Genomic DNA, 25,659 nt, shown 5'->3' with positions numbered 1-25,659 from the left:
TCAGTATAGAGCTCCAAAACAGCTGCATGTATGGTACACTCCTATGAGTATATACAGTATATATATACACTCAACTAAAGAATTATTAGGAACACCATACTAATACGGTGTTGGACCCCCTTTTGCCTTCAGAACTGCCTTAATTCTACGTGGCATTGATTCAACAAGGTGCTGATAGCATTTTTTAGAAATGTTGGCCCATATTGATAGGATAGCATCTTGCAGTTGATGGAGATTTGAGGGATGCACATCCAGGGCACGAAGCTCCCGTTCCACCACATCCCAAAGATGCTCTATTGGGTTGAGATCTGGTGACTGTGGGGGCCATTTTAGTACAGTGAACTCATTGTCATGTTCAAGAAACCAATTTGAAATGATTCGAGCTTTGTGACATGGTGCATTATCCTGCTGGAAGTAGCCATCAGAGGATAGATACATGTTCTCATTCTGTTTACGCCAACTTCGGACTCTACCATTTGAATGTCTCAACAGAAATCGAGACTCATCTGACCAGGCAACATTTTTCCAATCTTCAACAGTCCAATTTTGGTGAGCTCGTGCAAATTGTAGCCTCTTTTTCCTATTTGTAGTGGAGATGAGTGGTACCCGGTGGGGTCTTCTGCAGTTGTAGCCCATCCGCCTCAAGGTTGTGCGTGTTGTGGCTTCACAAATGCTTTGCTGCATACCTCGGTTGTAACGAGTGGTTATTTCAGTCAACGTTGCTCTTCTATCAGCTTGAATCAGTCAGCCTATTCTCCTCTGACCTCTAGCATCCACAAGGCATTTTTGCCCACAGGACTGCCGCATACTGGATGTTTTTCCCTTTTCACACCATTCTTTGTAAACCTTAGAAATGGTTGTGCGTGAAAATCCCAGTAACTGAGAAGATTGTGAAATACTCAGACCGGCCCGTCTGGCACCAACAACCATGCCACGCTCAAAATTGCTTAAATCACCTTTCTTTCCCATTCTGACATTCAGTTTGGAGTTCAGGAGATTGTCTTGACCAGGACCACACCCCTAAATGCATTGAAGCAACTGCCATGTGATTGGTTGACTAGATAATTGCATTAATGAGAAATAGAACAGGTGTTCCTAATAATTCTTTACGTGAGTGTATATATATAGCACAAATTTGCAATTCAATCTAATGACTGGGCAAGAACTTAGTGGATCCGAGGAGGTACAGTTGCCCTACCAGCCTCCCTAAATGGGTGTACTGATGACACTAATGTATTGCTATGGGGTGAGGTTGGATGGGTATGTGATTTAATGCAAGGAAGACATCATCGTAATTGCATATATTATGAATTTACGATTTCTTGTAGTATATGATTAGGCTCCTCCCTTAAAATGCATAACATATTGTGAGATTGCATTACAAAACACTGCATACAATAAACTGCATGGGACACGAACACCTGACATATTGTTTGCATATAGACTGATGACCAGGGGGGTGGCATCAATACGGGGGTACATATTTAACGATAGGACATCAAAGAAAAGGAATGTTTGCTAGTGGGCCGGGAAAATAAGCCGTATAAATCTGTAATAAGTGGCAGGTTTTCTGGATTATTTTTAATTAGCAACACCTAATGGGAAGGAAATGAGAATTGTGCAGTGCAGGCAGTTTGTTTTTGATCTATAGTTCTTTGCCATTATCAGTACATGATATCCAGCCCGGGGAGGAATGTGTGTAAACGGGCTCAGAGAAGATTTACTCTATTAACTGTGTTGTAACGTACCAGAGACTCTGACGCTTTTTCTTAAAGGGAGTACAATAATGATGACCCATCCTCAGGATAGAGCATCAATATCTTAGCTGTGGGGTTCCAAATCCTGGCACCCCCCAGGACGAATGAGACTGAGCTGCACATAGGTCATGTAACCAATGAATGTGCCGTTATTGGCCTAGGTGCTCATGGTAGCTGATTGGTGGAGGTGCTGGAAGTTGGGCCCACACTGATCAAAGATTGATGATGTTTCCTAAGGATAGGTCATCTATATTTTACCCCGGGGAAATCTTGTAATCCTATTTAGAGACAGGCATTACAGATAATGACTGAGATTTTGGCATTGTGGGAAAGTTGTCAGCACAGTGTCAAGTAACTGGCAGGAAATGTATGATAATGTGGGTACTTTTTTAAATCTATTTTGCCTAATTTTCCTGTTGATGGATCAGTTTAAAGTGGAAGAAACGATTTGTTATTTTTTGGTCTATAAGACACACCTGGCTATAAGATGCACCCCAGGTTTAGACACCAGAAAATTAGAAAAAAAAATATTTTCTACTTATTAAGCCTTCCTTTGTGGTTTAATGAAGTGTGTGTGTGTGTGTGTGTGTTTGTGTGTGGGGTCACAGTAATTCAGTCCTTTGCTCGCATTGCTCTAGAACATTCCCTTTGCACATCCAACACCAGCTCTCGATCATCATTATTGCCAATGTACAGTACAGACCAAAAGTTTGGACATACCTTCTCATTCAAAGAGTTTTCTTTATTTTCATGACTATGAAAATTGTAGATTCACACTGAAGGCATCAAAACTATGAATTAACACATGTGGAATTATAAACATAAAAAACAAGTGTGAAACAACTGAAAATATGTCATATTCTAGGTTCTTCAAAGTAGCCACCTTTTGCTTTGATTACTGCTTTGCACACTCTTGGCATTCTCTTGATGAGCTCAAAGAGGTAGTCCCCTGAAATGGTTTTCACTTCACAGGTGTGCCCTGTCAGGTTTAATAAGTGGGATTTCTTGCCTTATAAATGGGGTTGGGACCATCAGTTGCATTGAGGAGAAGTCAGGTGGATACACGGCTGATAGTCCTACTGAATAGACTGTTAGAATTTGTATTATGGCAAGAAAAAAGCAGCTAAGTAAAGAAAAACGAGTGGCCATCATTACTTTAAGAAATGAAGGTCAGTAAGTCAGCCGAAAAATTGGGAAAACTTTGAAAGTAAGGGCTATTTGACCATGAAGGAGAGTGATGGGGTGCTGCGCCAGATGACCTGGCCTCCACAGTCACCGGACCTGAACCCAATCGAGATGGTTTGGGGTGAGCTGGACCACAGAGTGAAGGCAAAAGGGCCAACAAGTGCTAAGCATCTCTGGGAACTCCTTCAAGACTGTTGGAAGACCATTTCAGGGGACTACCTCTTGAAGCTCATCAAGAGAATGCCAAGAGTGTGCAAAGCAGTAATCAAAGCAAAAGGTGGCTACTTTGAAGAACCTAGAATATGACATATTTTCAGTTGTTTCACACTTGTTTGTTATGTATATAATTCCACATGTGTTAATTCATAGTTTTGATGCCTTCATAGTCATGAAAATAAAGAAAACTCTTTGAATGAGAAGGTGTGTCCAAACTTTTGGTCTGTACTGTATGTGTAGTGCCAGTACACAATTTTTCTGTTGCTCAGCCAGTGCCAATCCACCCATTAAGGTGACCACAGCATACCCAGAGTCAGTTCATTCAAATGTTCCTGTTGTATGTTGAGTACCAACTCATCTGCCAGTCATTCACCTATCAATTTATCTATTGCATGCCCTCCACAGCTCACCAGTCCTTGTATGCCAGGCTGATGTTCTCCCACCTGCCCCAGTACATCTCATGAATTTCTTGTATAGTGACACGCCTGGAGGATACATGTATACAGCAGCCTACAGTGGGACAGGATCGTCCAATGATAGGATCTCCCACACCCGATTCAAACTTCCCCAGCCAAATACAGGGCCCGGGGCTCAGTCTGTACGTGGTCTTCCCCCCACCACGGAGGTGGGAGATCATATAGCAAGGGAACGTAAGAGCTCCAGGTTGAAGGAAATGCAGGGAACAGCTGAAAATCGGGCAGTCAGGGAGAACTGGGACTGCTGGACCACCCTGACTGTGGACTATAAGACGCAGGCACATTTTGGCAAGATTTCTTTCTTGCTAAAAGCGTCCAAAAATATGGTGTATTTTGGAAGCCATGATGCATAATTAAACAGCAATTTATAATATATTAACAGAGTCTTTTTTATGAGTAGGAGGAAGCTGATAATAGAGCAAAATCAGCTGTAGGAAAATAAAAGTCCAACTATTGTCTATTATTAGGCTTAGGCTACTTTCACACTAGCGTTCGGGGCTCCGCTTGTGAGTTCCGTTTGAAGGCTCTCACAAGCGGCCCCGAACGGATCCGTCCAGCCCTAATGCATTCTGAGTGGATGCGGATCCGCTCAGAATGCATCAGTCTGGCAGCGTTCAGCCTCCACTCCGCTCAGCAGGCGGACACCCGAACGCAGCTTGCAGCGTTCAGGTGTCCGCCTGGTCGTGTGGAGGCAAACAGATCCGTCCAGACTTAGGGCTCTTTCACACTTGCGTTGTTGTGTTCCGGCATAGAGTTCCGTCGTCGGGGCTCTATGCCGGAAGAATCCTGATCAGGATTATCCCCATGCATTCTGAATGGAGAGAAATCCGTTCAGGATGCATCAGGATGTCTTCAGTTCCGGAACGGAACGTTTTTTGGCCGGAGAAAATACCGCAGCATGCTGCGCTTTTTGCTCCGGCCAAAAATCCTGAACACTTGCCGCAAGGCCGGATCCGGAATTAATGCCCATTGAAAGGCATTAATCCGGATCCGGCCTTAAGCTAAACGTCGTTTCGGCGCATTACCGGATCCGACGTTTAGCTTTTTCTGAATGGTTACCATGGCTGCCAGGACGCTAAAGTCCTGTTTGCCATGGTAAAGTGTAGTGGGGAGCGGGGGAGCAGTATACTTACCGTCCGTGCGGCTCCCGGGGCGCTTCAGAGTGACGTCAGGGCGCCCCACGCGCATTGATGCGCATGGGGCGCCCTGACGTCATTCTGGAGCGCCCCGGGAGCCGCACGGACGGTAAGTATACCGCTCCCCGCTAATACTATGGCAACCAGGACTTTAATAGCGTCCTGGCTGCCATAGAAACACTGAATGCATTTTGAAGACGGATCCATCTTCAAATGCTTTCAGTTCACTTGCGTTGTTATGGATCCAGCGGGCACTTCCGGCAAATGGAGTGCACGTCGGATCCGGACAACGCAAGTGTGAAAGAGGCCTTACAATGTAAGTCAATGGGGACGGATCCGTTTGAAGTTGACACAATATGGCTCAATTTTCAAACGGATCCGTCCCCCATTGACTTTCAATGTAAAGTCAAAACGGATCCGTTTGCATTATCATGAACAAAAAAAAATATATAATAATAATTTTTTTTTGTTCATGGTAATGCAAACGGATCCATTCTGAACGGATCTAAGCGTTTGCATTATAGGTGCGGCTCCATCTGTGCAGATACCAGACGGATCCGCACCTAAACGCAGGTGTGAAAGTAGCCTTATTAACCAGTGCGAAAACTGCAGGATTTTTTGACATGGAAAATTAAAAAAAGAAAATCTCCAAAAACTCTTTAAAATTGGTTTAATATAAAAAATTCATTAGGTCATTTTCTGATGACACATTTCATTAAATAACGTAAGCCTTGACTATATTAACTTGCCATCAAGGGTCAGGCAGAATGTGAGAAAAAAAGGGCTTGCTTACAGATGTAGCAGGGCTGAATTTGTAATTTAACTCTTTGTGGATGTAAATGTCTGGCTTATAATAGTGTCATGTTTACCTGCACACTACTGGGAACACATTGTGATGTGCCAAATCAAATACACACCACAACTGCATCGAGAAGCTCAACCCTGCTAACATCTGTACAGGACTCTTAAATTATTTTGTGGAAAGTGTAGGTAAAAAAAAAATGATTGTATTTGTCATTGATGGGGGAAAATTGAGAGTGAAGAGAGACTTAGCAGAGTCGTTTAAGGCTGAATAAGACAGATTGGTACATGCAGTAGTTTTGTAAAGTTAACCACCAACGCCTGGCTTGCTGCCCTAGAGTATAGTGACCAGAAAATTACAGTCCCTCCGTGTCACCGCACTCCCAGCGAGGCGACGGGCCTGAGGCGTGTTTGTGTTCAGGAACTAATATATTGCCTTTCAATCAGAAGAGAGAGGCGAGAAACACACAGGCAAAACATGCCGAGTGGGTCAGAAAAGCAATAAAGATTTTTACAGAGCTGTCCAAGGTGCTAAATTCCCTCAATAATGGAATTGGCACTCGAGAGTTAACCTCTCATTTACTACTGGAGTGGGGAGCCCAACTATAATGTCATTGCATGTTTACCTTGAAATGTATATTTTATGACATTATGTTAGTGGATTGAAAGGGCATCGCCGCTGGAGCAATTTCAAGGCTCAGGCATGGTTTAAAAGGGACTCGGAATATTTATGGTGATTTGCCTACCATGGAAAGATGAAGGATTGAATTTTGTTTGTTGACCTTACAATTACCGAAGGTGATTTCCCTAACCAACCCATTTACTCCATACCCCGCTCGGAGGGACGCAGCACCCATTACTATTTATTTAGTGTTCCGCTGACTCGATGCAGGGAATATATTGGATTCTGCCTATTCTGTCCAGACCGGAGTTGGTTAACGGCTGCATTTTATTTGCTCGGCTTTTCAGGAACGTGAGAACGGATAAATAGATGGGATCTTATAACATATGCTCTCACTCCCACCCAACAGGCAGAAGTAATAAATACAATGGCGTTTTTTTCCCCCTGCTTCTCTCCATCAGCTCACAAAATACAATAAGTACAGCTGGTTTACATTACATCTAGAAGGAGCATTATGAAAAGCGGAATCCCAGCTAAAGGGATGTGAGTTCTGGAAGCTTAGCTGTATCCTGGAGCGGAGCGCACAATCAATACTTGCACAGGATAAGAGGAGGGTCACCAGGCTGAGGTCCACCAGACCCCATGCACTTAGGGAAAGGAATTTCCTGCGTTGCACCATCCATGGTGAATAAAGTACTAAATACATAAAGCGCTGGGCCCCGCTATAGAATTGACATGAATATATGATTTTCCAGTTGACGGTGTCATATAACCGAAACATCAGATTGTAAAGCTGTAATCATACATAGGGGGCGTATCTGGCCATAACCCCTTGAGGGCTAAGATTATGAGAGGAGTTGGTCGATGAATTCCTTCATGATCACAAAGATCTACTATAGAGAAGTGAAAATAGACTTATAGTATTTGTCAGGGAACTGCATGAAAGCAATTCCCAACTATATATCTACGGTAAGTGGAATCAGGCTGATGGTTGTTTTTAGGTTTTTACGGGGATGGATAGTAACCCTGCCCTTGCAGATTCAATTTACTGGTGACCATGGTGTTCCCTTCCTACTGCCCCTGGGCTGTACGGAATATAGGCCGTTGTTTTTAAAAAAAAATATATTACATAATTTACGTCCACGCCTAGCTTTCTGTATCTTGGCCATCATTACAAGAACAAGCGGGAAAGCAATGAATGTGGTTTGACTCATCTCGCTTGGACTTAAAGGGGTTGTCCATCCCTTTACAAGTGACAACCTATCCTCAGGATAGGCCTTTACCATCTGATCAGTGGGGTCTGACACCCTGCTCCCTCATCGATCAACTGTTCTGCAGTAGTTCCAGTGCCAGAGCTCGTTACTGCAGTGCTGCTCCCACTGATGTGAATGGGAGCAGCACTGCAGTAACCAGCTCTGTCCACTGCGGTATAGTTCCTATGCTGACTTCTGGCGCAGGGTATCGGACTCCCACTGATGGATAGGCCACTATGTGTAAAGGGTTTTTGGGACTCCATTGGGACCTATTTATGGCTCATCCTAAGGAATATCACACCAGTTAGGGTTCAGCTTTTAGGACCCCCACTGATCAGATAAATGAGGCGGTTCCCTTCATTGCTTATCAGGCACCTACTTTTGACAGTGGCTGTCTCTGGTATTATAGCTCACTACCAAAAATATGGAGCTGTGTCTGGTAAACAATTAATGTGGGCCCTTCAGCAGTGGTCCTGGGATCCAGCCCCCCCCCCCTCCCCCACCAGTCTATTGATGGCCTAGAATAGTGTAGTCCTGGAAAAGTCCTTACAGCTGTAGAGAAATGTATGCAGTGAGCTCCCCCTAGTGGTGGCTTTCAGACAGACAGAATTCTTTCATTTTTATGAGATAGAGGATTGTTCTGATATGCAGCTCTGGCATTTCTAGGATAAGGAATGTTAAATCCCTTTATACCCTGGTGCCTCAAAAAGAGCTTGATTGCCCAAATGCTCAGTCAACTGCCTCATGTGCCCGCCAAGGGACAGGTGCAGCTACTCTACCTTCATGTGAATGTGAAAAAGTGACATTTTAGCGTGAACTGCAATCACACCTGAATTTTAAGATTTTTAGGATCTTAGCTGTAAATTCTAAGCAGTGAGGTAAGTGTACAGGGACACGCACAAACGTCTGTGCAGAGGTGACAGAGAGTGGTTTAATGACACACAGAGCATGTGGTTTCCGTTGTTATATCACCTTCATTCTCCATTGTGGAAATACACGTTGCCCCTTTTACTCCATGCATGGCTGTGCAGAGTTATGAGCTGAGGTTGTCAGTGGAGTATTATAATTACACGTGTGAAATCTTGCACCTGGAACCTTTTCTGTATTGTCAAAAATGAAAATTAACCTCCGTTATGCCAGAATAACTGCAAAGAACTAACACTATACACACTGCCTCAATCTGTGCAATATATAGGTTATATTATATCCAAAAAAACTAGAGAATGTCACTATAGTAATCAATTTTGGAGTTTGTGTAGGTTCACCTTAAAGACATTCTGCACCAAAATCTTAACATTTTCAGTACGTAATTGTTTTTTCCCCAAATAGTTGCAAATTCTGTTGCTTAATCACAGTGCTCCCTCAAGATACAATGGCCTCAAGATACAACATTTTCAACATACAATGGTTTTTCCTGGGCCATCATAAATTGAAACTAGACTCAACGTACAATGCCTCAGATCCAACCAATCAACTTAGCTCTTTCACTGATAAAATACCTTTATTGGTTGGCTAGTAGCTCCTCTGTGGTACTACATGTTCTGTACTGCCCCCTGTCTGTGTCAGGATGAGCTGCTCCTTTGGACGCCAGTTGAACGGCGACTCCATTTTATCTTTCTGGAACATGTATGTACTATGCAAGACCCTGGAGAAGCTCCTGCCCTCACCGTAGAAAGTCATTTACAGCTGCCAGCATCTATTCCTGGCTGTTTTACTTGCTTTATATATCTTGGTTATCTGCTCATTTTTATTAAAATTTTACTTTTTCTTATTCTTGGATGACATTTTTGGGCTCTGGAACCAATTAACAGTTTTCCATAGCGTTCAAACTCAAGTTACAATGGTTTCAACATAAAATGGTCGTCCCGGAACCAATTAATCTTTTAACTTGAGGGACCACTGTAGACCTGATACTGGAAGCACTGATGGAAAATATGTCTGCCATAACAGAGCAGATTCCGAACTTAAAGTGGCCCTGGAAAAAAACAAAAAAAGCCCCTATATTGTAGGGGGTCCACATTGACAGAAGGTGGGACAATTGGATTTAGGAGGGCACCTGCAGCCGTCAGCCAGGTACATGAGGACCTGATGCTCTCAGCATTATTTACCGCCGATAGCATCATCTCAATATGTACTTGGCCAGCAGCAGTAAGGGGGCCCCGTGAACTAGCGGCAGGACTGTGAAACTAGCCTAACTAAGATGTATCCTTCAGAACTGTGGAAGATAATATATGAATGCCCAGCTTTCTTCATTTTCTGAAGCTCCAAATCCTGTGCATAAATTTAGAATTGGACAGAAAAAAATGTCTACCAGTAGTTACCACTAGATGGAGCTTTATGATTTTACAGAATACAGTTTTGTTATAGAGGTGGATGCATGAAATGATGAGCTAAGTGCTGATGGTCCCTCTAGTGGTGACTGAAGGCAGCCAAAATGTTATCATTTAAATCTATGCAGGGAATTTGGGGCTCTGTATCAAAAAGCCTAAAAACAGAGACCCTTATAAAGACCAATTGCAAATGGTGGTTATAAACATCTTGTGTGGTGTATGGGATAACCATCAGGATTTATTCAGGATGTGTCTGCAATAAAAAATGTTTTATTCTAATATCACATTAGGGGATTGTTATGTATGCAGTTCCTTAGTGTATTATTTAAAGCAGTTTAAAGGGGGTTTGTGACTTTTCTGATAAACTGGGGTCCAGCACCCGGGACCTGTGCTGATCAGCTGTTTGCCAGTTGAGTTTACCAAGCATAGCCATGTCCATTGTATAGCGGCTGTACTTGGTATCCCAGCTCAGCCTCATTTACTTGAATAGGACAGAGCTGCACCTAGGCCATGTGACTGATGAATGTGATGTCACTGTCCTAGAGTAAGTTGCGAGAAGGCCATGATGCTGGCAGGAGCACTGCGGCCTTCTAAAACAGCTGATCGGAGAGAGGTCCCGGGTGTCGAACTCCCACCAATCAGATACTGATGACCTATCTAAAGAATACATCATCAGTATAAAGAAATTGAGAAACCCATTTAACACTTTAAAAGAATTAGAAAAAAATGTCCATAGATTGTAGCTCTACCTCAATGAAGAGAACTGAACTGCAATACCAGGCAGAGCTCATGGGCAAGTGTAGGACTGTTTCTGCAAAAAAGCAGGCCTTCTTTTCTAATCTCAAATGAGAGACCTCTGTTGGTATAAAAATAATAACTTCTCACTGATTTATATAATACACAAAGAACACAAGGTAAGGTAAACGTCTCCTTTTATATGGTGAACATACACAAGAAGCCCAATAAATCTGATTGGCACAAGAACAAGCCCGAGGATTCGAGATGAATGATTTGCTGTGTGATATTATCAAGTTCCGATTTCTGTCCTATTCCCTAAGATGCCCCCTTCCATCCCTGCTGCTCAATTACTGTCCCGCCTGCAATAATAGACTTGTAAGCACTGTTCCTTCGATCGGCTGGCCTGTGCACAGCTGCCTGGGACAGATGACTTTACAGTGATGGATCACACAGCATAGCCATGGTGCTGAGCTGTCAACCCCAGGGAGAGACACTAATGAGCCAGAGCTCTGTTTCTAGCCAAGGCAAAGGATCCGCAACTAAACTGAGCCACAAAGGTGCCTGTCTCCAACACCTTCTCAAGATGAGCAGGTGAAGAAGACTGCCCTGCATCAGTTACCTCCTGTAATACCGGCTGACCCAATGATAAGGAAACTTGCTTTTTAATGTCAAATTAGCATTTCCCCAATACATTACTTATTGATTGGGGTCTCAACAACAGAATATATTGCACATTTTAGCTTCTTCTTCCGGAGCTCCAAATCTCTAGAAAAGATATAGATTTAAAAGATAACATGATGCCTGCCCGCAGTCACCACTAGGGGGAGCTTACAGCACACTGTTGTACACTGAATTCAAAAGGCAGCTCCTAAACTTCCTCTAGTGGTAGCTGGAGGCAGCTTTTATTTCACTCATAATTCATTGTCTAGATTCTATTATTTTGCCTATTAATTCCATATTCTCCCTATTAAACATAATTGGACCTGAAACAATAGCGACACAAAGCAGAGTTTAAAAAAAATCAATGTGTACATAAATATGAAATATTTCAAAAACTTAATGGGGGAGATTTATCACGAATAGAATTTTAAAGTCAGTCTTTCAGGAATCAGCACTGCTGTAATTTCTGCCAAACTTATCAAATGTTGCATGATGTTTGATACATGTGGTTCATCTTTTAGTCTAACACTTCTGTCTAGAGATGTTACTCCACTTTTTACACCACCCTTCTACTGGAGCAAGATCGTGACAATTTTTGCAACTTTTTAAAAACTCGTAGTTGTTAAATCTGGCTTAAAGAGAACCTGTCACATTGAACATAGAGCAGGAGGAGCTGAGCAGATTGATATATAGGTTTGTGGGAAAAGATTCAGTATAAGGCCTCATGCACGCGGCCGTTCAATGCACGGGCAACATCCGTGCAGCGGGCCGGTTTTATTCAACTTGAATGGGTCCGTGGTCTGTCCGCACCGCAAAAAAATATGACATGTCCTATTTATTTGTGGTGGGGAACAACGGAAAGAAACACCATGGAAGTACTCCGTAGTGCTTCCAGTGTTCCGTTCCGTGACTCCGTTACGCATCTCCGGAATTGCGGACCCATTCAGAAAACTTTTGATATGACATAGAGACTTATCAAAAGTTTTGATTGTGGGGTCTGAGTGCTAAGACCCCCAACCGCTAGAACATGAAGAGAGAACTGCTTGCATATCGCACTCTCTCTTCTAATGGCAGGAGACGAAAGCAAGCACATAGACATTCTATTGAGTCCATCTTGCTTCTTCTTCTGCAGAGAAGACAGAAAGCACACTATGCGAGCTCTTGTCCTTCTTTGTTCTAGTGATCGGTGCGGGACTTGGCACTCAGACCCCCTCCGATCAAAACTTTGGATATGTATCCCCTGAAAAGTCAGCTTGATAGCATCCTCTTTCCTATCCACTTTTCAAAATTGGAATGAGTAATGTAAAAATTCAAAATGTCACAAACTTTTTGTGCAAATAAACCCAAAAAGTTACAAAGCCGTATTTTGTATCTTTTTGAAACCAGAATTCCGTAAACTTCTCCCATTGTCTGAATGATGTATCAAATATTTCCAAAACATTTTAATACGCTTGTATAACTAAGACCTTATGGGCTGAGGAAGAAGATGGTAGCCATTATTCGTGTTTTTCACAACACATACTCCAGTGCACCACATTAGCTAAATGCCCCCTACAGTGCCACCATACCTCTGCATTCATACCCTGAGCTTGTTGTCGCATAGAAGCACGCAAACACTAATAAACAAGCTGTGTCTATGTTCCCAGACTGGCATCTGCCCATTTCCCTTTGCTGGGCAAACAAATTCCTGGCAGGCAGGAAGAAGACGCGCCAGAAACTAAATGGCTGATTTACCAAATTGCGATGAGTTGAGCTCTCACCGAGGCTGTTGCCTCTCTCTGCGGCGCGGTTAAATTGTTCTGTATTTAAATATTCAGCATGAGGCTAATGTGAGCTGATGAACTGAGACTGCAAACATTCCCTTCCCATTGAGACCGAGCTGTATCAGATCATGAGGGCCAGGGAGGTGAAAATGATTTATATTTAAGGATCTTGATGAGGGGGCTATTCATTTTCTTGGTGTTTGAATCAGTACCGTAATTCACAAGCGCCCTGTGCACACAGGAAGAATGCTGTGGCTTGTATCCTCTGATTTTCCCAGCTGATATTGCGCGGCTTATGATCTAGTATCTTGTATTTGTTGTTGGCGGTACATATGAGCTATATACTCCACAGCTCTTCTATACACAGTAGATAAAGTATTTATAAACTGTATAGTAATACCTTAAGTGCAGTACTTACTTCTCACCAGCAGGTGTCACAGCTGCTGATTTTTTCCCCTGTTTACAGGTGAGAAGCATATTAAAGGTAACTGCTAACAAAAAGCCACTGATCTCAATCACTGCCGATTCCATGTTGAAATCGGAGCTGAGGGTATTGAAAAAATATATGAATGGCATTTTGAAAAGATTTGCATAGTTTTTTTTTGTTACAGATTTTACGAGTAAATTTTTTGCATTTCAATTCAATGGGGGAAATATGCAACTGAATACAGTACATCTTTGTGGAAAATCTATATGAGTTTTTTTGTCATGGGGTGTTGTTTTGATTTTCAGAATTGCAACATTTTTGAAATAAAAAAATATGCATTGCAAAATTAGAGCCAAAAAAGGTTAAATGTAAAGGCATGAGGAATCGCATTTCAACTTATGGATTTGAGTAGTGTGGTCTTTCTCACCCACCAGAATGGGCCTGAATTATAGTGCAAGGTTTTGTTTTCCCCTCCTCGCCCCTACCACAAGCCAGGCTGGCAGTTTCTCTGGAAATCCTGCTCAATTCTTCACTACGGAATCACAAAGGGGATGGGACAATCAGACATGTGCAGGCTCTGCGGTACGTCCTCCCTATGCTAGTTGGAAGTCAATAGGATAATATGATATTTAATGGGGGTTATCTACTGTAGAGAGCCTCCTCTAAAAGCACCTTAAAATAGTCTGGTGGATACTTAGAATTGGAAAATATTGAAAATTTTCTCTGAATGGAAAATACCTAATAAAAATATTCAAAAAGGTCACAGAATAATACCAGAGCTATACAGGATTTGTACAGGGTTGGACACAGAGAGAAGTAGGGCAATGTGCAAAAAATAAGATCCTATGTTTTGGCGTGCTGAGTAGACAGTGACTGGAAGCTGTCGTGACCGTGAATAAGCTAGGGCTTACTGCACACTAAATACAGTAGGCCTCGTATGAAAAACAACACAAATGGGCCATTTCCCATGGTTGTAACTCATAGCAACCAATCTAATTGTATCTTTTATCACAATAAGGCTACTTTCACACTTGCGGCAGAGAGATCCGGCAAGCAGTTCCGTCGCCGGAACTGCCTGCCGGATCAGGCAAAATGTATGCTAACTGATGGCATTAGTAAGACTGATCAGGATCCTGATCAGTCTTAAAAATGCCTGATCAGTCGAAAAAATGCATTGAAATGCCGGATCCGTCTTTCCGGTGTCATCCGGCAAAAACGGATCCGGCATTTATTTTTTCACCTTTTTTTCAGTCTGCGCATGCGCATACCGGAAGGACGGATCCGGCATTCCGGTATTCTGAATGCCGGATCCGGCACTAATACATTCCTATGGGAAAAAATGCCTGATCAGGCATTCAGGCAAGTCTTCAGTTTTTTTAGCCGGAGATAAAACCGTAGCATGCTACGGTTTTCTCTTTTGCCTGATCAGTCAAAACGACTGAACTGAAGACATCCTGATGCAAACTGAACGGATTACTCTCCATTCAGAATGCATGGGGACATACCTGATCAGTTCTTTTCCGGTATAGAGCCCCTGTGACGGAACTCTATGCCGGAAAATAACAACGCAAGTGTGAAAGTAGCCTTATACCTCTTGCTGCATGTAAGCAGAGCTCTGATTGGCTGCTCTCTGTCACCTCATATTAGTGTCCATACCTCACTAAGGCTACTTTCACATTAGCGTTTTTTTGCGGATCCATCATGGATCAGCAAAAACGCTTCTGTTACAATAATACAACCGCATGCATCCGTCATAAACAAATCCGGTTGTATTATGTCTTCTATAGCCATGACGTCATGAACTCTATTGAAAGTCAATGGGGGACGGATCCATAGTCTATTGTGTCAGAGAAAATGGATCTGTCCCCATTGACTTATATTGTGTGTTAGGACGGATCCTGCTTGCAGAGTTTTTCTGTCCGCGATGGGGACGCAACCAAACGGAACGGAATGCATTTTGGAGCATTCCGTTTCGTTCAGTTCAGTTTTGTCCCCATTGACTGTGAATAGGGGCAAAACTGGAGCGTTTTCTTCCGCTATTGAGATCCTGTAATAGTGTGAAAGTAGCCTAATCCGTTTTGTTTCTTTAGGGTTGTGCCAATGCATCACAACTAATGAAATGACACAGCTTCTGTCATCCAGGGGAATGATTTAATACAATTAACCAAAATGCCCAAACAAAGAGTTAAGGCAGGATAGTGAGCGAGCAAGAAATGCCAACGTCTCCGTTTTATTGATGTTGCGTTGCCATAACAACATAAATATGGCAGATGACACAAACAGAGATGCTCATCTGGCAGTTCCACTGAGCAGAGTTCACATCCCAAGCCTCCATATGGACGCTGAGTGTATGGTAATGAGCGGACCATATGGTGACGGGAATAAATTCTGAACAATTGTGCTGTTACTGCACCAGTGAGCCGATGGGACAGAATCTCAGCAAGAATTCTCTCCAGCGGAAGCCTGCTCCCGTGTGTGTGCAGAGAATCACACACGTATGTGGGAGCACGCCCCAGTGCACAGTACAGAACAAAACTCTTAACCCTGCATTGCCCAGAGATACACCTGGAATACGAACAACCGAGTAGTCAGGAACAAGGGTATAAACAGTTAAAACCTGACTTCATTCATAACCTGGAAATTCAGGAGTAGTAGTAGTTTTAATACTGATGACCTATCCTTTTCTTCACTTTATTTTCTCTACCAGGAAAATAGTGTCATTCCAGGGTTAAAGGGCTTTTTCCATCTTAGACAGGATATGCCATCAATGTCTGTTTTTGGAACTTCCAGAAAGGGGAATGGCGCATATGTGCAGCCACGACTCCATTCATTGTAGATGGAGTTTTTTGGAGGAAGGGGGGGGGGGGGGGGGGGTTAGTGTTCTGCAGACAGGTCTCAAAAGTGGTACCCTCAGCAATTAAACAAGATGATGAAAACATCTTACATGGGATGTCCAAGATCCAGATACTACATAAATCTACATACCTTATCTCTAAACTACTAAGAGGTCATACACTTATTTAAGGCCACATTCTTATCAGTAAGATAAGAACTGAGCTATAATGACTGTTTATAAGAGCAGAGAGCAGAGATAAGGAGTCTGTCTGCTCCTGGTCTGACATAAAATATAAAAAATCCACAGGGTGCTACTAGAGCTCTGTACAGAAAAAAGGATGCCATATTTTTTTTTAATAAAGACCAATTTAAAAAACAATTTTTTTTTAGCTCAAAATAAGTACAATGCAATAATAAAAAAAAATGCCCCCAGAGGTGTACATAGCCTTCAAATGTCTAGGAGCTGTCAGGAGTTCAGAGATGAGGGATACAGATGCAGCTGTCTGAGAAGGGTGTAGCAGCAGTTTGCAGATGCACTGAAAGTGAACGATGTAGAGGAAAAACTGCTAAAAAAATGTATTAAACTATTTTTTTTGCCTAAAATGAGTAGAATGCAATGAAAAAACATTGCTCCCAAGGGTGTCCATACTATAGCTTTTAAATGATGGTAATGCCCCTATAATAGCAACTAAAGCATGCCTATTTTTCAAGTGCCAGCCATAGAATGTCCCCTGTAAACCATAATGTACACATGATGACGGCTTGCAGCCCAAATGATTGTGGAAGCTAATTTGATATCTGTTTTCATTTATCTATAATTGCTGTAACTATGTTCCCTTATTTATATAGCGCTCAACTCCTTACCTCCCACACTATGGGTATGTAGTACTTCTCCCTACTCCTTCATCCTGTCAATCCTAACTGTGAAGGCTCATCTTCTGAGGCCAAACCAAATCTTTACATTCCAAGACCCTGTCAGCTTGTCCTAATCCCCGGCTGTAATGGCATGTAATTGTATTATGATGTATAATTCATAAAGCGCTCTCTAAAGACCTTAATGCATTCAATCACTGGTGCACTCAGACTGACCAAAGATTTGTTTCCACAGTGAAGGAAGGAGAGTGGGGTATAGCTATATATGATGGAGGGTTGAACATATATTCAGCAGCTGAAGGAAGGACCATGCATTGTGGAAACAGGAGGAGAGGTGATGTAGTGACACTGAGTGTGTGTGGGGAGTCTACAGAGAGAAGAAATGTTATTACTGGCAGCGAGAGTGTAGGAACTGGGAAATGATGTAAGGTTACCTTCCTTCAAACTGCTGCTAATGATACTTTCATTTACTGGATTAAGGGAGTCCTTTGCTTGGACATGTCAAAAAATATGTTTCTAATGTTGTGTGGGCTGCCAAGACTCTCTGCTGGTGTCCAGGCCCAAATTTCCGAAACAAGAATATAGGCCGTGGTTTCTTCTGGGGGGTTGCAGCAGTGGTTTATGCTTACATTTCCATCATGGTCTAGTTAAAAGTTACAATCTTTCTTTAAGGGCTCATGCACACGACCGTATGTATTTTGCGGCCTGCAAAACACAGATATGCAAAAAACACGGATGACGTCCGTATGCATTCCATATTTTGTGGAATGGAACAGCTGGCTCCTAATAGAACAGTCCTATCCTTGTCCATAATGCGGACAATAATAGGACATGTTCTATTTTTTTGCCGAACAGACGTACGGACATACGGAAACGGAATGCACACGGAGTAACTTCCGTTTTTTTGCCGACCCATTGAAATAAATAGTTCCGCATACATTCCGGACACGGAAAGAAAATACACGGTCGTTTGCATGAGCCCTTAACAGAGCTGCAATATCAGATACAACCTATAGAAAGGTATAGCCCTGTTTTAAGAAGAAAAAAGTTATGTTTTTTTAACCCTGGAGAACCACTTTGATAGGTGCAACCCCCTCCGTTATAGGTGCCGTACAACAAACTTAAAGGGGTTGGCCATTTTCTGGTTGACCAATGTGTCTGTGAGATGATTATATGGCATTTATTAATATAGTCTTTTTTGAAATTCTGCACCATTTTCTATGTTTTTTAGGTATACTTCCTTGTTTACAAAGTTTTTTACGCTGTCCACACATAGGTCCTGTCCATAAAATGGTTGCTAATGGAGAGTCATGTGATGACACAAATCACCCACATGTGATGTCTCTTCCATTCAAACACACTGCATCTGCACAAAACTCCCAACAGAACAAGTGCAAATCACAGGTGCAATGTATTTGAATGGAGGGGGCATCACATGGAGGTGATCTTTCTGGTCACATGACCCTCCACCAGCAGCCATTTTATGGACAGGACCTCTGTGTGGACAGCTCAAAAGACTTTGTAAACAAGGGGCATACCTTATGAAATATACAGTCGTGGCCAAAAGTTTTGAGAATGACACAAATATTAGTTTTCACAAAGTTTGCGGCTAAACTGCTTTTAGATCTTTGTTTCAGTTGTTTCTGTGATGTAGTGAAATATAATTACACGCACTTCATACGTTTCAAAGGTTTTATCGACAATTACATGACATTTATGCAAAGAGTCAGTATTTGCAGTGTTGGCCCTTCTTTTTCAGGACCTCTGCAATTCGAGTGGGCATGCTCTCAATCAATTTCTGGGCCAATTCCTGACTGATAGCAACCCATTCTTTCATAATCACTTCTTGGAGTTTGTCAGAATTAGTGGGTCTTTGTTTGTCCACCCGCCTCTTGAGGATTGACCACAAGTTCTCAATGGGATTAAGATCTGGGGAGTTTTCAGGCCATGGACCCAAAATGTCAATGTTTTGGTCCCCGAGCCACTTAGTTATCACTTTTGCCTTATGGCACGGTGCTCCATCATGCTGGAAAATGCATTGTTCTTCACCAAACTGTTGGAGGGTGTTTTGGTACCATTCTTTATTTATGGCTGTGTTTTTGGGCAAAATTGTGAGTGAGCCCACTCCCTTGGATGAGAAGCAACCCCACGAATGAATGGTCTCAGGATGCTTTACTGTTGGCACGACACAGGACTGATGGTAGCGCTCACCTTTTCTTCTCCGGACAAGCCTTTTTCCAGATGCCCCAAACAATCGGAAAGAGGCTTCATCGGGGAATATGACTTTGCCCCAGTCCTCAGCAGTCCAGTCACCATACTTTCTGCAGAAGATCAATCTGTCCCTGATGTTTTTTTTTTAGAGAAGTGGCTTCTTTGCTGCCCTTCTTGACACCAGGCCATCTTCCAAAAGTCTTCGCCTCACTGTGCGTGCAGATGCACCCACACCTGCCTGCTGTCATTCCTTTCTTGGACGCCCTGAAGCCTTCTTAACAAGAATTGAACCTCTTTCCTTGAAGTTCTTGATGATCCTATAAATTGTTGATTGAGGTGCAATCTTAGTAGCCACAATATCCTTGCCTGTGAAGCCATTTTTATGCAACGCAATGATGGCTGCACGCGTTTCTTTGCAGGTCACCATGGCGAACAATGGAAGAACAATGATTTCAAGCATCACCCTCCTTTTAACATGTCAAGTCTGCCATTTTAACCCAATCAGCCTGACATAATGATCTCCAGCCTTGTGCTCGTCAACATTCTCACCTGAGTTAACAAGACGATTACTGAAATGATCTCAGCAGGTCCTTTAATGACAGCAATGAAATGCAGTAGAAAGTTTTTTTTGGGATTAAGTTAATTTTCATGGCAAAGAAGGACTATGCAATTCATCTGATCACTCTTCATAACATTCTGGAGTATATGCAAATTGCTATTATAAAAACTTAAGCAGCAACTTTTCCAATTTCCAATATTTATGTAATTCTCAAAACTTTTGGCCACGACTGTACAAGATGGTGCAGAATTTCAATAAAGGCTATGTTAGTAAGTGCCATATAATTATCTTACAAACACATTAGTCAACAATAACCATAAAATGGTCAACCCCTTTAATGGAAGTGATGAAGCCATCAAATAACAGTAACAAATAGTGCCCAGTGGACCCCATCTGCAACAAAGGCCACTAATAGAGCTTAAATCTGCATTGTTCTTTAGCATGGCAATAAGCAGGTGTGCACCCTCCATGAGACAAGGTTAGAAGGTTGCCTCAAGCAGCACCCTTCCTTGACTGCTACAGTATAATATCAAACTAGCGAGGGAACAGGACAGCTATGAAGCAGCACTGTGGCTCAGTGGTTAACAAGTCTGACCATGGACAACATCTGCATGGAAGAATGAAAGAAAACCGACACTCCCAAAAATCTTTGCTGGTCACCAGCAAAGATTTTTGGGAGTGCCGGTTTTCTTTCATTCTTCTGATTTTGGGATTACCTCCACACAAACTGAGCACCCCTCAACCAGTACGCTGTGCCGTCTGACTTCATTACACAACATCTGCATGGAGTCTGTATGTTCTCCCCATGTTCGTGTGGGTATCCTCCCACACCAAAGACATACTGATAGTCAACTTATATTGTGAGCCCCATTAGAGACAGAAAGCAACGATAATGTCTGTAAAGCACTGCTATATACTGTACTTATGGTGTCCATAATGTGGTTTACAGGCCTGTAATGCTACCTGGCTACTCATACCCTTGCCTGACAAGCTAATGGATTCAGTGAAGCACTATGAGGGAGAGTTATCATCTTTGAAATCTCCTGTGCTGCTGGACGATGAGCCTAATTTTTGACAAAACTCAACTTTTATTTCAATATACAAGTAAAATAATTTGAGAAACTTGTGCCAATTATCTAACCATTGCACCTATCTAGCTGTAGATTGTTGTGGTGTGCACTGACACTCTTCACGTTCTTCTCTGCTTTGTCTTTACAGATTGTATTAGTTTCGTTGTGCAACTGCTCACTTAAAATCAAATACGCATTCACACTCTGCCCCCAACATGTTTCGCCAGATCCCAGCTCACTGTTCATACACCTGAAAACGCGGGGGATGTTGCAAAACATGTTGGGGGCAGAGGGATCTGGATAGATTGGAGGCTTGGCCAGAGAATTGGCAGATGAGGTTTAACACTGACAAATGTAAGGTTATGCACATGGGAAGGAATAACGCAAGCCACCCATACATACTAAATGGTAAAACACTGGCTAACACTGATATGGAAAAGGACCTAGGAATTTTAGTGGCCTGCAAACTAAGCTGTAGAAACCAGTGTTAGGCAGCTGAGGCCATGGACAATAATATCATTGGGTTGCATCAAAGGGGCATAGATGCCCGTGATGAGAACATAGTCCTACCAACTAAAGTAATAACTGGAATGGGTGGACTACAGTACCCTGAAAGATTATCAAAATTAGGGTTAATCAGTTTAGAAAAAAGTCGACTGAGGGGAGGTATAATAACTATGTGTAAATACATCAGGGGTCAGTACAGAGATTTCTCCCATCATCTATCTATCCCCAGGACTGTGTTTGTGACAAGGGGACCCTCTCTGCATCTGGAGGAAAGAAGGTTTGTACACAAACATAGAAGGTAAGAGCAGTGAGACTATGGAACTCTCTGCCTGAGGAGGTGGTGATGGTGAGTTCACTAAAAGAGTTCAAGAGGAACCTGGATGTATTTCTGGAGCGTAATATTATTACAGGTTATAGATACTACAGATAAGTCGTTGATCCAGGGAGTTATTCTCATTGCCTGATTGGAGTTGGGAAGGATTTTTTTCCCCTTAAATGAGGAAAATTGGCTTCTACCTCACAGGGGTTTTTGCCTTCTTCTGGATCAACTTACAGGAGAACAGGCTGAACTAGATGGATGGATCTCTTTTTTCGGCCTAGCAAACTATGTTATTATGCGATTTTTTTATGCCACAAAAAGTGGACAGGGAGATGAATCTCACCTTATATGATGGTAGCCATAACTGTGGATCTCAAAAGGCATTTAGCTCCCACCCCCTCCCAATCAACCGCTTACAGCATTATAGCTGTGCACATATGTAATTTTCTTTGTTACCTTAGGAAGCCTTTCTGGGTCTCCTGGATGCCTGGGTATCACTTTTTGCAACCTCTGGAAGCCATAGTCAATGGTTGGTTCATTTAGAGCTGAAAGAAAGAAGCAAATTGTTGTCATTTCTATGCATCCCTATATATTCTATACTTATTACAATCAACGCTTGTTAAAGGACCTTCACAAAGGTAGATAACTGTCCAAATGAACATCTGCAAGAATGATTGGATAGTCTGTGTGGCAGCTCATTCCTGTTTATGTAGGGAATTGTGCTGCTGACAAAATAATTTTTATTCTGCTTTAAAAGATCCGTCAACAAATGAGTGAGCTTGTTGGGTAATTGGCGAGCCTTTTACGTGGGCCAATGTATTCCCCCTATCGAATGACCATCAAATAAAAAAAGAAACTAGCTTATACTCACCTCTCCCACGCCACCACTGTTCCAATGGTGCCCAAGTCTCTACTGTACTCCACTTCCTGCTCCTGTCTCGACACAACAGGAAATGGATGGGAATGCTGTTCAGCCAATCAATGACCCGCCTCCACCAGTGACAGGCTGAGCACCATTCTCCATGAGATGTGAGTAGGAAGTGGAGCACAGCCGGGAACGGAAGCAGTGGGCTGAGTACACGATGATCATTTATTTAAATGAATTTCAAATTTGAAAATTCTTTATGAATTTAATGGTGAATGAAAATCAAATTTGTACTGTTTGCTTGCTGCTTTTGCTATGGATTTCACCCTTTGCCTAGAAAATCCATCTTATTTCCCCATTGATTTATTCCGCTACATGTAGATAAAACCCCATCCAGATGTATTGTACTGTAAATTATTGCAGATTTTGTATCCAGAATCCACTCTGAAAATCCGTAACCTCTGAACATATCTATATGCTTCTGAACTCAGGCACTGGTGAAGTTTCCTTTGGTCACCATGTCACCCAGGCTTTACAGAAATGCATAGCCCCTGCTCTCTCCTCCCTTTTATCTGTATTAGACTGGATTCAAGGCAATGGCAGAACAATAGTAGCTACAATGAAGTCATGTGATAACCAATATGTAAGTTCCCTTTAAGAAGTAAAGACCGTACTCTGTAATACTGTGATCTCCCTTCCAGGAGGATAAAGCAGTATCTCTTCAGGACAATAGGAACGTAGGAGGTATTGCCTCTGTTGGCATGAAGAGGATCTGTGTCACTGACAGCTGATAGAGATCATTTAACTCATCTACTATTAAACATGATTCTGGGGATTGGCACACTTTCCCTGTCTCTTTCCCTCCCCGCATTTGTCCATCTATTAAAAAAACACAAGAGCTTCAATGAATTCAGTACTCTTGAAAGTAAAAAGGGATTATTAGTGAAATTGTGTGAGATTCTAATTGACCCTGCGGTAATGGAAGGCGTTGTAATATCCCTCCCTAATCTCACTGCCCCCTCTCCACCGACAGGTAGAGAATTCTCCGCATTTTTTAAAAAGGACATTTAAATTGTAAGAGACTGAGTGCAAGAGCGTAATTACACCAATAAAATCCTTTAACTTGTCAACTTGAAAATCTAAATGGCGATCAATCATTTCTGCAAAAGAAATAATCCTTAAAGTCGTCTGATTGACAGCTCATACTTTCATATGTAAAAAGAAAAAAAAAAAGAGTTAAATAAGAAAAAAAAAAAAAAAAGAGAATGGAAGCGAGGAATATATAAAAAAAAAATGTGTCTGGTAAAGTGGCCACAAATCCATTTACAGAATACAATACTTCACATAGGTGAGTAAAAAGCCAATAATTACTTCTGTGAATGCGCACCCATCAAGATAAGTACTGAAAACTTGGCGAAACTTATTTTTTTTGTTTTTACATATAATAGTTGTAATACATTTACTACAGAATCACATATCGGCGCCGAGCTATAATTGGTCGAAAGAAGAGTAGGTTGATTTTGTGTGGGCCAAACGGGTATTTACAACCTTGTTTTTGGTAGGCGCTAGTAATATCATTGTGTCTACATGTGAAGCGTAGAATTTGTTCTAAATATATTCCTTAAAGGTAACTGGTATTTCTTTACCATCTGTATGACCCATTGGTCAAGTCCCACTGCCTTGCCCCTAATAATACATTTCCATTGGAGATCCTGTACACCTCACTGAGACCTGACTGCAAAGGTGATGAAACTACCCAGGGTTGGACTCCTTAGGGGACCTTTATCAATAATGGCATCATTTGCGCCAAAAAAACTAATATTACAAATCAAAACCGGTGATTTGTTTCACCTCATATATCACAAGGCGCACGTCACTTGTAAAATGTGACTTTTTAAATATAAAATTGATTATCCGCCTATTTCTCTCAATTTGCGACATTTTAACGCCAATAGCAGTAAAATGCAACTTTTTTAAACCAAAATGCGCCATTTCAGACAACCCAGCCAGACCGCACTTGTGACTTTTGAAACATATTTGTGACTTTTGAAGCATATTTGCGACACTTCAGTGATAAATTGTGACTTTTGTCTCAGACTCGGGACGTTTTTGTTATTATTTTGTTTTTGTTGAATGTCAATTTAAGGACAAAACGCTGTTGTTTAGCTCATTTATATCATCCTGTTTTAATACTTACCTATCACTTGTTCCCACGACAGGTTGTTTTTTTCTATTCATAAATGCGACTTTTTGACAAAAATTCGCATCTTTATGCCATGAATGTGACTTTTTACACAAAACACCGCCAATATAAGCTGGCTTAATTGTTTGCAACAATTTGAGCCATTTCTGCTGATAGGAGGATGATAAATGAGGTGTAATATGCGCCAGTTTGATAGTCCCGCCCACTTTGACATTTATAACTAATTTCTGGCATGATGCATTCTTTATGGTGAAAATTCTGGCGAAAACTGTTGATATAATTGGCGCAAATCAAAATACCATTCTTTTTGGCACATTTTTCTCCATAATTCTGGTGCAACAAGCTTAGTAAATGTCCCCCCTTTTTTGCAAGGTCCCCATACCCATCGCATTATCTCCCTCTATGGCACGTATATGATTGCATATATCTGTAAATGTTTTCTTTCCATAATACTTCCATAAAGGAGTGCTGCTTTGTGGGGTGGGTTCACGCCAAGGAGTAAAGGGTAGCATGACCCTCATACTTGTTTATGTAGGTGCCCATGAAGAGGGTTCAATGACAGCGGCCATTAAAAAAGAGACAGGGCCAACATGAGCAGGCCTTTCTTTGCATTATACAAATGTTAAAAGGGAAGGGTGGTATATGACGCTTGAATAGGATTCTCAATGTGGAACTTCCCCTGTGAAAAGGGCTCATAACAAGTAAATTCGGATCTTGAAGTACTTGAAGCCACGGTACAAAATACAAAAATGTTTAAAATGTTTGTTTTTTTATCTCAGATTCTGCAATGGTTAATTGTATTTTAGACAAAATATGTTTTGTATTTCTTCCATTGATTGCTCCTAAAGCCACT

The 25,659-nt window shown here is 41.9% G+C and overlaps 1 protein-coding gene across 4 annotated transcripts in view; it reads right to left on the bottom strand.

Moving 5' to 3' along the window:
* Positions 1 to 25,659, bottom strand: part of EBF1 (EBF transcription factor 1) — a 357,532-nt gene that overhangs the window by 14,082 nt on the left and 317,791 nt on the right. For all 4 annotated transcript variants that reach the window (XM_040439863.1, XM_040439880.1, XM_040439870.1 and 1 more), the window contains exon 11: positions 22,195 to 22,283. In XM_040439863.1, coding sequence (XP_040295797.1) covers positions 22,195 to 22,283 — 89 coding nt within the window. The remainder of the gene's footprint in view (positions 1 to 22,194; positions 22,284 to 25,659) is intronic.

This window comes from Bufo bufo, chromosome 1, assembly GCF_905171765.1.
Source record: "Bufo bufo chromosome 1, aBufBuf1.1, whole genome shotgun sequence".
In the NCBI taxonomy this organism is placed as follows: domain Eukaryota; kingdom Metazoa; phylum Chordata; class Amphibia; order Anura; family Bufonidae; genus Bufo; species Bufo bufo.
This window is presented reverse-complemented; position numbering and strand designations above follow the sequence as displayed.